General features: G+C 41.0%; 1 protein-coding gene across 1 annotated transcript in view; it reads right to left on the reverse strand.

The window, feature by feature from the left end:
* ABCG5 (ATP binding cassette subfamily G member 5) overlaps positions 1-13,355 on the reverse strand; it is a 161,733-nt gene that overhangs the window by 95,325 nt on the left and 53,053 nt on the right. The window contains exon 10 of the mRNA XM_069236713.1: positions 10,086-10,224. Within this exon, the coding sequence (XP_069092814.1) occupies positions 10,086-10,224 (139 nt within the window). The remainder of the gene's footprint in view (positions 1-10,085; positions 10,225-13,355) is intronic.

The raw sequence follows: 13,355 nt of genomic DNA on the forward strand, positions 1-13,355 counted from the left end.
CTTGTCAGGGTGCTACACCAGGAAAAGGCACATGTTTGAGCCCACCATATTTTATTTACAGGCCCTTGGTACATATTATAGGACTTATCAGTAAACAAATGTACCAGTCAGGTGTAGAAGAATATTACCATGTTTTAAAGAGTGAGTACAACACTTTAGAACAGGTTAGCAGTATTATTGTGTACATAGTCTTAAAAGCTAACAAGAACGGCTTCAGAAAACAGAAGGAGAGAAGGCAAGAAAATCTTTGGGGGTGACCCTGCAGTGAAGGCCAAGTCCAACAACCAGTGATGGGTTTGCAGAAATTAAACAAGAAATGGAGAATCGGTCAAGGCCAGAGAAAAGTGAATTAAATTGTAATCCCATGTTGTTCCATGGTACTGAGTAAGCTATGACACATTTTCCAATTCTGTGTGATTCTGAGTGGTTCTAGGTTATTGTTCTGGGTGAAGCATTCTTTTCCATTCCCTTGCATGATGATGGCCAGTTTCTTTTCTCATTTCAGTTCTTAAGATAAATCCTTGTGTGGTGCCAAGTACCACGCAAGTACACAGGGAGTCACTCACTCTTTAATCTGATACTGAAGAAAAATCTGAAGCCCCTACAGCTGCCATGCAACTCAGCTCTTGCTCACTACATCACCTACTGATGGAATCAATAATGCAAGAAGCTTGTAAGCAAGACAGAATAGCATTACTGAGTCACCTGGCAGAGAACGGACACAAGGTGTCCCCCACAAAACTGTACTATTGTCACAGAGAGGTTCTCTATCTGGGATATAACATTGAGGAAGGTGCTGGGAAAGAGTCCCAATAATGTTTTGTTGCAGTTATGAGAATGAGGCGATCGTAGGCCCGCTAGACCTGTGGGGAGGAGACCACCATGGAGCTGGGGAGGACACAGAGTAACAGAGTGCGCGTTCTGGGGTGCTGGGCAGGGGGGCCTCTGAACTGTCTTTCTGCTAGCCTTTTCATTGTGGGAAGCCCACCATGAAAAGGCTGGCAGAAAGGGGAGTCGTGATCAGCACAGCAGTGCTGAACTCAGCACTGCTCTGGCTGACCACCACTCCGACTGCCGCCACCCTGTCTGGATCAATGATGCTGGCAGTGGCCCCATGGCGGTCCGGCCAGGGTTGGAAGCTGTTGGTTGCACCACAAGGCCTGTGGCAGTCCAACCACCACTGCACGTTTGGCTGTTGCAAGACCACAAAACTCATAATTAGGCCCTAAGTCTCTACAGAACCTTACACACAATGATGTATCTGATCTGCTACACTGGAACAATGAATTCATGACTGTCTTCCTACAGCTCATATAGACACTCTGTGAGCACCAGTGCTTGGAATGCCTAATTAAGACAAACATTTTGTGTGTCCTACCGTGAGAGAGAAGGGTGGGGCTTGTCTGTGTTGAAACAGACTCAGAGGGAAGCAAAACAGCCTATGGCCTATTTCTCTGCCACGGTTGAGTCAGTGCCCGTGGAGCTTTTTGGATGTCTTAAAACAGTAGCTGCAATGGGTGCCAATAACCAGCAATGTGAGGGCATAGTTAGGGATACTCACTTATTGTGATGGTTTTAATTTGGTTGAGATCTTACTGACCTGCACTCAAATTGGCACATGACAAAAAACAGGATCACCAAATAGGAATAGGAAGAACTGAGTTTGAGCAGCTAAAAATATTTCACTTAAGAGATGAAGTGTTTTAATCTCTGCTACTCTCTTTCCACTTCCAGATGGAGACCCAGTAGATGATAGATTTGCCCACAACTGTCTTGACATAACCAGGTTGTGCACCAACCCAGGATCTGACATTCAAGATGTCCCCTTGGAAGGGCCTGATTTTACTGTGCTTGTGGATGGTTCTTGTTTAAGAGATGGATGAGGAATTCTGAGAATAACATATATTGTATGCACCATAGTTGGTGTTGTGCAAGCTTCCTATTTGCGCAGTGTAACTTTCTCCCAGGTAACTGAACTGATTGCCTTTACCAGAGCATGTCGCTTTCTTGAGTCCTGTGCAGTTAACCAAGAAGAACCATTTGAATCTGACAATGAGTCAGTTCCAAACCTGCTACTGAATACCATAAACACTTTGGGAGAAATAACAGAATTACAGGATGAAGTTCCAAAAAGTGGTGGAGGTCTGGATTTGTAAGAAGAATCAGAGTGAGGTCTGTATTTAGAAAGATGGGAAACCTGTTGCTTTAGTGGATGTCATGCTTCCACCTATGGCCAGGTATTTTCATGGTCCCTTCCATATAGGAAGAGACATCATGATCTACACCTTTAAGACATATTGGTATAATCCACATTTCTGTTTCATTGCTGAGAGTTTGTGTCACAGGTGCGTTACTTGCCAGCAGTTAAATGAGGGCAGGAGGACAGTTGTGACCATGAGTCACATATAGATGCTCAATGGTGCCTTTAACTGCAACTAGTTGGACTTCGTAGAGATGCTCATCTATATTGGATTCTAGTATATCCTGGTTGTAGCCTGTTTAATCTCTTGATCAGTTGAAGGAAATGATTACCCAAGTTGGCCTACCGTTTCTCTAGAGTCAGATCAAGGCACACACTTAAGGAACAAAGTGATGAAGTTATTGTGTGCAGCACTACAGGCTGATCAAAGATTTCACTCGGCTTGCAAGCCAGGGGCTTTTGGAATTGTTAAAGCAGATATGCTAATTAAGAAAATTATTAATGATTTATATGTTATTGCTAATAAGAAAATGTGTAGAGAAAATAATCGTAGAAAAATAATGTGCATGTTTGAAAAATGTGCCCTCGGGGTCTGATCACCATGTGTACTAAAACGACTGAAAATGTGCAAAATAATGAAAATATATGAGAAAAATGTGATAGTATGTCATAATGAGATGTATAACCTATGTTTTACATTAATTTATAGTACTAAGGTAGCTGAACTAAAGGCCTAGTTCCACTGGGCCTCACACACTCTGAAACATGGAAAAACCGGACGCCTTGCAAAGGACTGGAAACCGTTGTATGTAACCTTAACCCGTTCGAAGTTCAAGTTACTTAGCTAGAATTTTCTACAATGTACTGGTGGACAGGAGATGATGAAGACAATTTGATACAATTATGTGTAGAGCAGGCTAAATGTACTTTCCCAGGACTTGAACAATAGAGGCACTGACTGAAGAACCATATGCAACAATTTTGATACCTGAAGGGCCGGATGATGAGGGTTCGCATGAAGAACCAATCCGCTTCTTGAGAGTGAGGACATATGGAAATTAGTAGATTTGGTAAACAAAAACTATAGGTTAATGTCATATCTGCTGATTGACTGACCAATTAGCAATTAGTGGGATAGACTGAGAGACCCTAATAAAAAGTCATGACAAGGAGCTAAGAATTCAGAATTTAGGAGAATTGCAGGAAGAAAATTGATGACATCAGGAGATGCTGTCCGAGGTGCTGATATTGGGTTCACACTCTGGGAGCCTGATCCGTAGCTGACTGATTGATGACCTGAAGACGAAGACTGACTTGTTGCTGAACCATCCTGGATAGGTAGCTATGAAAATGTGACTGACGATTTTATGCCTTTCCTTCTAGATACCAACTGTGCTGTTTATAGAGATTCTCACTTAGGTAGATTTTTCCAAATTGATGTTTTCGCTAAATAGTTTTTGCATGAAGATCCCCCATGCTAATGCTAATCTTGGTTAGGTAGGCTGTTAGGGGTGACCTCAACAGTGACAAATGACTGAAAAACTTAATTGCTGAATTGCATGATTAATGCTGGTATTAATAGCTTATGGAATTGCATTGTCGCATACGTTTTCTTTGAGAAGTAATGTCTTCTATTAATTAATTAATAAAAAGTTGATTTGAATAAAGTTTGAACTTACAGATCAATTAGAATTGTAATCAATAGGGAATAAACATTGTTAAACTTTCCTTGTGTAGTGGCTATTCTTGATTAATATGGTTTAATAAATGTTTTTCATAGAATGTTTCTCGATTATTGATGTTAGATACCGTTTCAGTAGTCACTGCATGACTAGGATACTCCATGCGATTCAAAAGGATCATTGACCTATATGCGTCCCCTTGTAAGTTTACTTACTAAGGACCAGGCGTGCTAGCAGAATCATGGAGCAGAATAATAGGAGCAGAATAATAGGGCTTTGAAATCGAGGATGACCAAGGTCTGCTTGTATACTTCCCAAAATGGCCTGACCCTCTTCTCCTTGTTTTGATGCTTCTTCAAAGTGCTCCAGATTGGAGGAATATACTCTCCCCATTGCAATACTGATGGGAAGAGCCATGAAAAATGCCTAAAGCTGCACTTGTGAATATATTGGAGGATATGGTTCTTGACTACTGATGTGGTGCATTCTGTTTCGCACCAGGTTGATTTGGCAACCCCGCTTCCAAAACCAGAACTGTGTCATGATTTAAGCCCAGGAGAGTGGGTCTTAGTGAGGAAACATGTCAGGAAGTACTGCCTTGAACTCTGTTGGAGGTTTTCCAGGTACTTGTAATGAACACTGCTATGAAGTGTTGAGGTCTGCCAAACTGGATTCATGCCTCCCACACCAAGAGAGGGAGACAGTCCAGTGAAGAAGTAATGACAACAACCACTAACTCACAGACTCAAACTCAAGCCCAGAACAAATGTTCAGAGGGAGAAGACCGCATGCATTGGTCTCAAAGTCAAGTTGTGACAAGGGCAAAATCTATGGTGAATGAACCAAGATTGAACACATTGAGTCAAGCATTTGAAAACTGGGTGAAAGTGCAAGCACTTTGTCTTATAGAGTGCAGAAGAAAGAGAAGCGGCCAAGAGGTGGTGAGAGGCTCGGATTACTGGTGCAAGAAGAATGCATCCGAGAAACGATATGGGAATAAAGAAAGACAATTATACACAGTTCTACTGATGGTGAACAGCTACAAGCCAGGTGAACAAAAAGAGAGTGTGCTGGGTGAACATATTCAGCTTTTGAGTGGATTTATATTGCTACAAGCGAACCTGAACTGAGAGCTCATGAAACTGAGGATCATTTAGGTGTTTTTGAACCCCTCCCTCAAACACCCCCATGAAGAGTGCTACTACAATTAAGTATTGAATGATAATTTTTGACCAATGAACTCAAGTGACACACATCAATATATTTGAATTTTTTGTGCTTTAGGTAACCAGTTGAAGACATTAGGGGCCAGATGTAGGTAGCGTTTTGCATGGCGCAAACTGCGAAAATCGCAGTTTGCGCCATGCAAAACGCACATCGCGATGCTCATTCACATTTTGCGAGTCGGTACAGACTCTCAAAATGTGAATGCGACTCGCAAATAGGAAGGGGTGCCCCCTTCCTATTTGCGACTCGCATCGCGATGCAAAATTGCTTTGTGACCGCGAACGCGGTCGCAAAGCAATTCGCAGTTACCATCAGTGTCACACTGGTGGTAACCCATTCGCAAAAAGGATGGGTTACTAATAGGACCCTTTCGTCTTTGTGAATGTTGCCAGAAATGGTTTTTCAGAGTAGGCAGTGGTCCATTGGACCACTGCCTACTCTGAAAAAACGAAACCAAATGGTTTTGTTATTTTTTTTTGTATTGCAACTCGTTTTCCTTTAAGGAAAACGGGCTGCAATACAAAAAAAAACTGCTTTATTTAAAAAGCAGTCACAGACATGGAGGTCTGCTGTCTCCAGCAGGCCACTATCCCTGTGAGTGCAGGGAATCGCTATGGGGTCGCAAAATGCGACCCACCTCATTAATATTGATGAGGTGGGTCTTTGCGACCCAGTAGCGATTCACAGACGGTGTCTGAAACACCGTTCTGCGTCCGGTTTTGCGACTCGGAAATTGCGAGTCGCACCGACTCGCAATTTCCGATTCACAAAATCGTACATTGCTACATTTGGCCCTGGGTGCCCATAAGTATGCAGTAGAAGTGTAGATTTTTCCCTTTAGTGTGTCCAGCCAAAGACTGTATGATTCTCATGTATGAAGCTATTTTATGGTCGGTAAGGCTCAGATTCCTAAAATCAGAGCCTTTCCGACCGCAAAATGGCTTTTTTAAATTCTCCAAAACCAAATAGCGATCTGGTAACAGATTACCGAATCTTACTGAATCGCTAATTGGGTTGGTATTTAGAAGGGGTGTGTTAAGAACATCCCTTCTTGATACTGAATCTTTAAGCTATGTATTATATGACATGCGGTCCCAAAACAATAATATTTTGCCATCTCCTCACAGGAGGTGGGAAGCCATTTGTAAAAGGGAAGGGGTCCTCAGGGGATGCCTTTCCCTTTGTGAATGCACATTAAAATGTTTTTTATGAGCAGACAGTTGTGCATGAGGCCTGCTCTTAAAAAGGTTTGTGTCATTTTTATTAATATATTTTTTTAACACATCCCATTTTCCCTTAAGTAAAACAGGCTGCATTTTTAGGGTAGAGCCTGCGAGGCGCTTTAGTTATTAGAAAAGGGCTTGGAGCCCTGTCAACTTCACGTCAGTGTGTTTGATTGGTTCGTGGGCTTGCCTGGTAAAATCTGCTTGCTTTCATTAGTGGAGGGGATGCACACATCATGCCTTTTCCGGTGGTTAGCCCTCCTCGAGCGCAGTGACCAAGTACAGAAAACATGCGAGGCACGCTGTTTTCTGTCGGATTGTGGACTACTTTTTTTGTATTTTCCTAGCGCGATTTCGCTTGGTAGAAGTCGAAGGTACATAAAAGCACTTTTGCCGATAGATGAAAAGTTGGGTTAGGAGTTTAGAACGCGATCAGCTCTAACATGAGCAAACGCGGGACCCGTTGCGTTGCAAATGCTTGTTTTAAAAGTTGCTTTATTTAAAAGCAATCACAGACATGGTGGTCCGCTGACCCCAGCAGGACACCATGCCTGTAAATGTAGCCAATCCTAGTGGGTCACAATGTACGACCTCCCACATACATGTTTAATGGGGTAGGTCAAATTGCTACTCATTACAAATGGGTACTTTGAGAACCAACCTATTAATACATAGATCGATTCTCAAAATACCAATGATTCATTAGAAGTCGGCGTGCAAACTGTATCTACTTCTAACAAATCTATTTTGCATATTCCATTTAAGACATTGCAAATTGTGAATTATTTGTCGCAATTTACAATTATTTAAATGGAATCTTTGCACATGAAGGCCTAGGTTCCTAATCCTAAATTTAACCTGATTCAACAGATTCACAGTGAAAAAAGCTAACAGTGTTGCTGATTTACATCAGAGTGGATTTTTGATTTTTTAAATTCCTTTTTTCCTTTCGACATGACTTGTAAGAAATCATGGTGTTAAGCACATCGAAAAATTGTAGAATTGTAGTAATAGTTGTGGTATTTGCCATAGACATGCTAATGATTAGCTTACTTGTGAGCCTTAACTCTGCTGTTGAGCATGCTTCAACTAAAACTAAACGTGGCCTGACCTATTTAAAGAAGCAGTGAAGATTTAATATAAAGAAATTACACAAAGATGGTTCTGAAGGTAATTTTTCTAAAAGCTTTTACTTTAGACGGTTACATGAGTTTTCAAACGTTATGAATGCAAAAACTGTTATGTCTGTACATATCTGGCTGCATTTACCACAGCTGTTGTAACTTACAACCACTTACCCCTCACACATTCAAGTAACTTGCAGTATAATTATGAGTCTGGTTTATCGTCAAAATTGCTTTGAGTATTATTTTTCAAATTTTGGCATGCTTTTAGATTATGTACCTATGTTTAAAACTTTAAATTTGAGTGGTACAGCAAGCTCAGTGGAGACGATGGGTCATTATTTAAGGCTTATCAAACAAATCAATATTACTAATCTGTTTAGCTTCATGTAAAGTGAATAGGGCTGAGAAGGACTTTATAAAAGAATTGGATGAAAGAAGAGCAGAGACATAGAAGAGATTAAGGAAGTAAAGTTTGTTTGTATTTTGTTACACAGAAGACCAGAAAGGTTGGACTCAACAGGTGATGGGTTGAAGTGATTGTGTACAAAGTTTCAAAGTTATAGGTGATCAAATTCTTTTCAGTGAGAGAACCGATTATTAAGGAGTCTATTATGTGCTGGAAAAATGCTTATTTTCTGCTTCTGATGAACTGGGTAGCTAGTTGTTACTTAGCCTTATTGTTTCCTAGGATGTATCCTGTAGATAACATAATTGATAAGGGAAAAGTGGCTCATGGAAAGGCTAAGCATGGTGCTCCACAAGTAGTAGGGGATATATTTGGTGCTAAATTGTCTACTTTGGTAGTGGAGCTTTAACCACAATAAATACCAAGCTTATGGCTCAGGATTTGCAGAAATGTTTAGCTTTAGATATGATAAAAGAGGGCAGGGTCTTACACCTGCTACAGGTTTAGCAATGCTGCACTTATGTACCTGAAACACGTAATGAGATTACCAGGTTTGTAAATGGCATAACTGACATTTCTGATGAGATGAAGGACTTGTGGGAGAGAGGTGAATAGAAATCAACAGGGAAATAATTTTCCAAGATGGGTGAGTTGTTTAATGTTATTTGCTGTGTAATTGTGAGGACAGTAGTAACACCAATACTAATCAATAAGATTTGTGTGATATGGTTATTTCTTTTTATAAAAGGAATAACAATGATTTTGGCAAATGGTGGGTAAAATAGCAATGGAGAGAAGCAGCCATCCAAATTGAGAGGAATTAAAAGGCAGCATGGAGAGCTGGAACTCAAGGACATTTAAGGTAGGGTTTAATGTGAGCCTAGGGTCTAGAGGAGTCTAGATGCAAGCTGAAAAAGTTGAGTTGACAGCTTCTCTGTAACAGGAGATTTCAAATAATGAAAGTATGATTTGTAGTGGTTCCCAGAGTCACCAGAGGGAGGGATTTAAAGTTTTTTTTTAATAATAAATGTTGTTGCATTACATCAGCATTAACATGTAAACACTCAAATGTCATTAACTGTATATTATTCATGTTTAGCTCAACCATAGGTCATGTAGGCCTACAATTTAAAATTACTTCCATAGCTTGTCATCTTTCTTTGTTATACATGAACGATTTGTTTCTAGGCAAAGCTGAAGTGCATGTTAACAAATCTGATGTTCTTTTGAGTTCTTTGCCATATGAAAGTTTTCTTTGCATTGTGATAGTTATGGAACATTATAATTGGCAGCATACTCACTGAGACACCTGCCAAGTACAGGCTAGTCCCTTGATCTCATCTTGTTTCAGATAATGCAAGTCTAAATGACACTGAGAGAAGCTGTTTCATGAAGGTCTTGAGAAGCTAGTGAACATATGATTGTTTCATTTCAGTTTAACCTGATTGGATCATTTCATGGGAGCTGTGTGTAGGTGTAGCACCTTTCAGAATTATGTGATTTAAACTAGTGCAGAGATTATAGTTTGCAATGCTTATAAATACAAACTCAGCTTAGAGGAGAGTAGAGTAGGGTATTCTCCATTTGAGAGAAATGATCTTCCTTTGTCCTTTTCTTTACAGACTACCCTCTTTCTTATATGCTTTGATTTGATTTGAACTGCATGTTATCGGATATATTCAAACTGGATTAATGAATACTAATTTGATGATCTTAGTCTTCTGTAATACAAAAGTATATGATTTGAAAGTTCCTCATTTTTTTAATGCAGGGACTAATGTGCTTCACGCTTACTGATTGTGTTGATTTGATGACCATTCTATATTCTCTATGTTCATTATCTAGTGGGGAACACACATTGAGACAGACAAACCAAAGACATGCCAAAATATCACCCAATTGTGAGTCAGTTTTGAACTTTATATAAACAGAAAATTGCACGGGAGGAATGGTAAAATCTAAAAACAGGTTTTATATAGAATCATTATGGTAGTGAGAATCTAACTTCAGAATAAAATCACCTGCTAAAACTATTACTGTGTGGAGTTAGGTGTATTCAATGCATGTTTGTAACACTAGCAAAGCCCGAACCTTAACTGAGATTTGTGGTGGGCTTACCTTAAGACTTTAAACATATATTTTCACTCACACTTTTTTTATATACATATACAATTAAGATTCCTTAGTGCACCTAAGTCGGTAACACATCGAAATGCTTACCAGTATAAGAAGGCAGAGAAAAGAGCCACACTGATAAGGCTGAAGGGGAAGACATGTACCACATAAGCTATAAACATCTGCCACGTATGATATAAGCCATCTTTGCTCTCCTGGTCACCAATGGCACGTAAAGCAGGAACTGAAATGCATCAAAATGTAAACATAGAAATAAAATATTAGAAAAGGTGATACTGGGGATCCATGCTTCATGAGGAACAATTTGCAGTTAAATATTTCCTTATCATTGCAAACAAAGTATACATGCCTAGAAGAGGAATCAGTTTCACAACTACCTAAATGCAGATTTTAATGTTGAATAATATCTGATTCCATTCAAGGCCATAAGCTATGGTTTAGAACATGCATATTGATATATGGGTGAAGGCACCGATTGGCAAAGCGTAACAAGTTGATGTAAGGGAATGCCAGTTGTGTCAACAAGTGCCTTAAGTTGAGATGGGGAGCTCCAAGTGTCAACCACAGCTCCGTTTGACTACATCTATCTCTCACCTCTCATAGTTTCTGCCTGGATTCAATATACCTCAGGGTGTGCCATCTGGCCAGAAATCATCTTGGCATGCAAAGGGACAGGGTCCAATGCACCTTTTGTGATGCAAGAGTCACAGGGCTGGTTGAGGGCAGATCTCAACCTCTGCTAGACATGGGAAAGGTCATGATGAGGCAACAGTCAGCCTTAGCAACACAGTGTCCATCAGCATTTCTTTGCAGCTTCAGTTGGAAGTGACCTAGCCATATGCCAAAGCAATTCCATGGACGAGTCAGACAGTGGTCTAGGAGAGGTGTGGGAAGGCCTCACAGAGAAAAGGCAAAGGGCAAGGAAATGAGACACGGTGCAAGGCACTCTTTGGTTCTTGATGTAAGGTGGCCCGCAAGACACATCAGACATTTTCAGATCCCTCTTCCCAGAAGGTTGTTTCCTTAGGAGAGTTTGACAGACATTGTTCCCAGCAACTTGCTTTTCCTGGGGTTGGCTGTCATTCCTGGCAGTTGCCATGGAGATGAAGCTACACTGAGTCTTGCAAACAGGTATTCATTGTACTTGGAAGGATTTTCCTGTGCATTTTCTTGAGCTGCTCCTCAATTGGCATGGACCCTTACTCCTCTGTGCGAGACAAAAACCTCAAGGGTGCCTGGTGAGTACAGAACTGCTCTGGATTTTCCTATGTGCCTCATTTGGATAGGAATATCAGATCATCCTGTTGCAGTCCTTCTAGATACTGTAAGGTGTTTCTCATTTTCTTCTTTTGTGCAAAGTATGGCTAGGATGTAGACAGGCCGCATTCCCCAGCAGGGATCCCCAGGCACAAGAGGTGAACTGTAATGCATTTCCAACTGCTTTGTATCATATGACACTTTTGTTTTTGATCTTTGGAGGTTTCCAGAGCCTTACCAGCAGTCTCAAACTTCCACCCTGTGGTTGTTTGCCTAACCATTCCTGCATTTCAGGCCCACAGGCCCTCCAAACTACCAAGCCTCACAGTGCTAGAGCTAAAGTTCGTTAGCAAAGATATGCATCCCTTCATCTTGCTCACCTGCCACTGCAGAGGGTTTAAGCCCTATCAACTTGCCTCCATTTATCTCAGCCTCCCTGCACATCACCTCATTCTATAGGGCCCTGATGTGTGCTCCACTAAGTTTTAACAATAGCATTAGAGTATACGCCTAGGTAGGACTGTGTAGATACTGTCAAAGGATACTGAATTAAGGAATGCTTGGTTATAAGCACTTCAAGAGGGCATATTACAACTATTTAAGCAGCCAGGCGTTTATAGACATTCTGAAAGAGGGATAATCAGATGCCATCCTCAAAGAGACAGGCAAGGAATTACACATCTAAGCAGTGCAGTAGAAGAAAGGGATCCCTTGCAGCAGCGTCTGAATTTGGCAACTAGCAAAAAACAGGCTTCCATTTAATGAAAAGTGTGCACAAGCAAATACACACTGTTCTTTCTGGACAGATATGTGGCAACAGTGCAGGTTATGGCTTGAAAAGCCTTGAAAGCACATCTTTGTCAGATTGACAGGAAGTGGAGCATAGGAAGAAGAGATTTAGGTGAGGTTCCACGGGGGCAATTGAGAATGACACAAGCCTTCTGTACGTTCTGTGGCCTATCCAAGGGAAATGATGGCACAAATAAATCAGGACCTGGATGGGGGGTTTGCAAGCAAGTAAAGGCAAATATGGGAGGATTTAAAGAAGGGCCCGAAACATTGTAAAGCACTTGGAAGCTACCCTGGTGATGTGAATAGCAAACAAAAGGTTAGTGTCCAAAAGCACACTAAGGTTTTTGGAGCAGAGAGTAGAAAATGTTAGGGGACAAAGCTTCTGGCTATCATTTGGAGAACCACTAGGGGCTATTAGTACCAAAATGTAAGTTCACATTTCTTTCTGCATTAAGTTGCAAAAAGCTTCACTTCATCCATTGAGAAATGACTTACATGCACATATAGAAGGAACTTCGAATTTCCTCTATATTGTCAGAGACAGAGACTAAAATCTGGGTGTCGTCCACGTGTGTCATAGAGAAGAAATTGAGACGTCTAATCGTAGCCCCTAGGAGAGCCATATATTTGTGTTAAATAAATAAAGAGAAGATCCTTGAGGCACCCTGTGGGGAAAACCGACCTTTTCTGATATAAATGGGGAGAAAAAAAATTACATCTGCCAGAGAAGAGGGGCTTGATCCAGCCCTGAGCCAGACCTGAGACTCCAGTCTTTACTAACAGTTCAAGAAGCACGGCATGAGCAACTGTATGAGAAGCAGCAGAAAGGTCCTGTAGGTCCAAGGCAGCAGATCCTCTTGATCCAAGATGGCTCTAATATCCTCAACTACAACAAGAAGGGCTGTCTCTGTGCTGTAAAATGGTCTGAAACCAGCGAGGACCTCCTCCAGTAACTGTTACTTTTCCAAACTGAAGGTTAGCTGGAGGTTAAAATGACTTTCAATTATGTTATTAAGGTACGGGAGGAACAAGATGGGTCTGTAGTTTATAAGAATGGGAGCTTGGTTAGAGTTTAGGTTTTGGAGCAGAGTTACTATTAGAGCATGTTTCAGATTGGACGAGTGGCTGTTGTTAATTATTACATATAATCCACTAATTTAGGTGTCACAAGATCCTTAGCCAAAGCCGGGACCTGAGGTGGGCAGGGATCAAGTGGCAAACCTGACTTTATCAATGACATCAGAAAACTAATCATTTCTATATTGAGAAGGAAGAATTCCAATAGACAGAAGCTGGAGCCGGATA

This window comes from Pleurodeles waltl, chromosome 5, assembly GCF_031143425.1.
Source record: "Pleurodeles waltl isolate 20211129_DDA chromosome 5, aPleWal1.hap1.20221129, whole genome shotgun sequence".
In the NCBI taxonomy this organism is placed as follows: Eukaryota; Metazoa; Chordata; class Amphibia; order Caudata; family Salamandridae; genus Pleurodeles; species Pleurodeles waltl.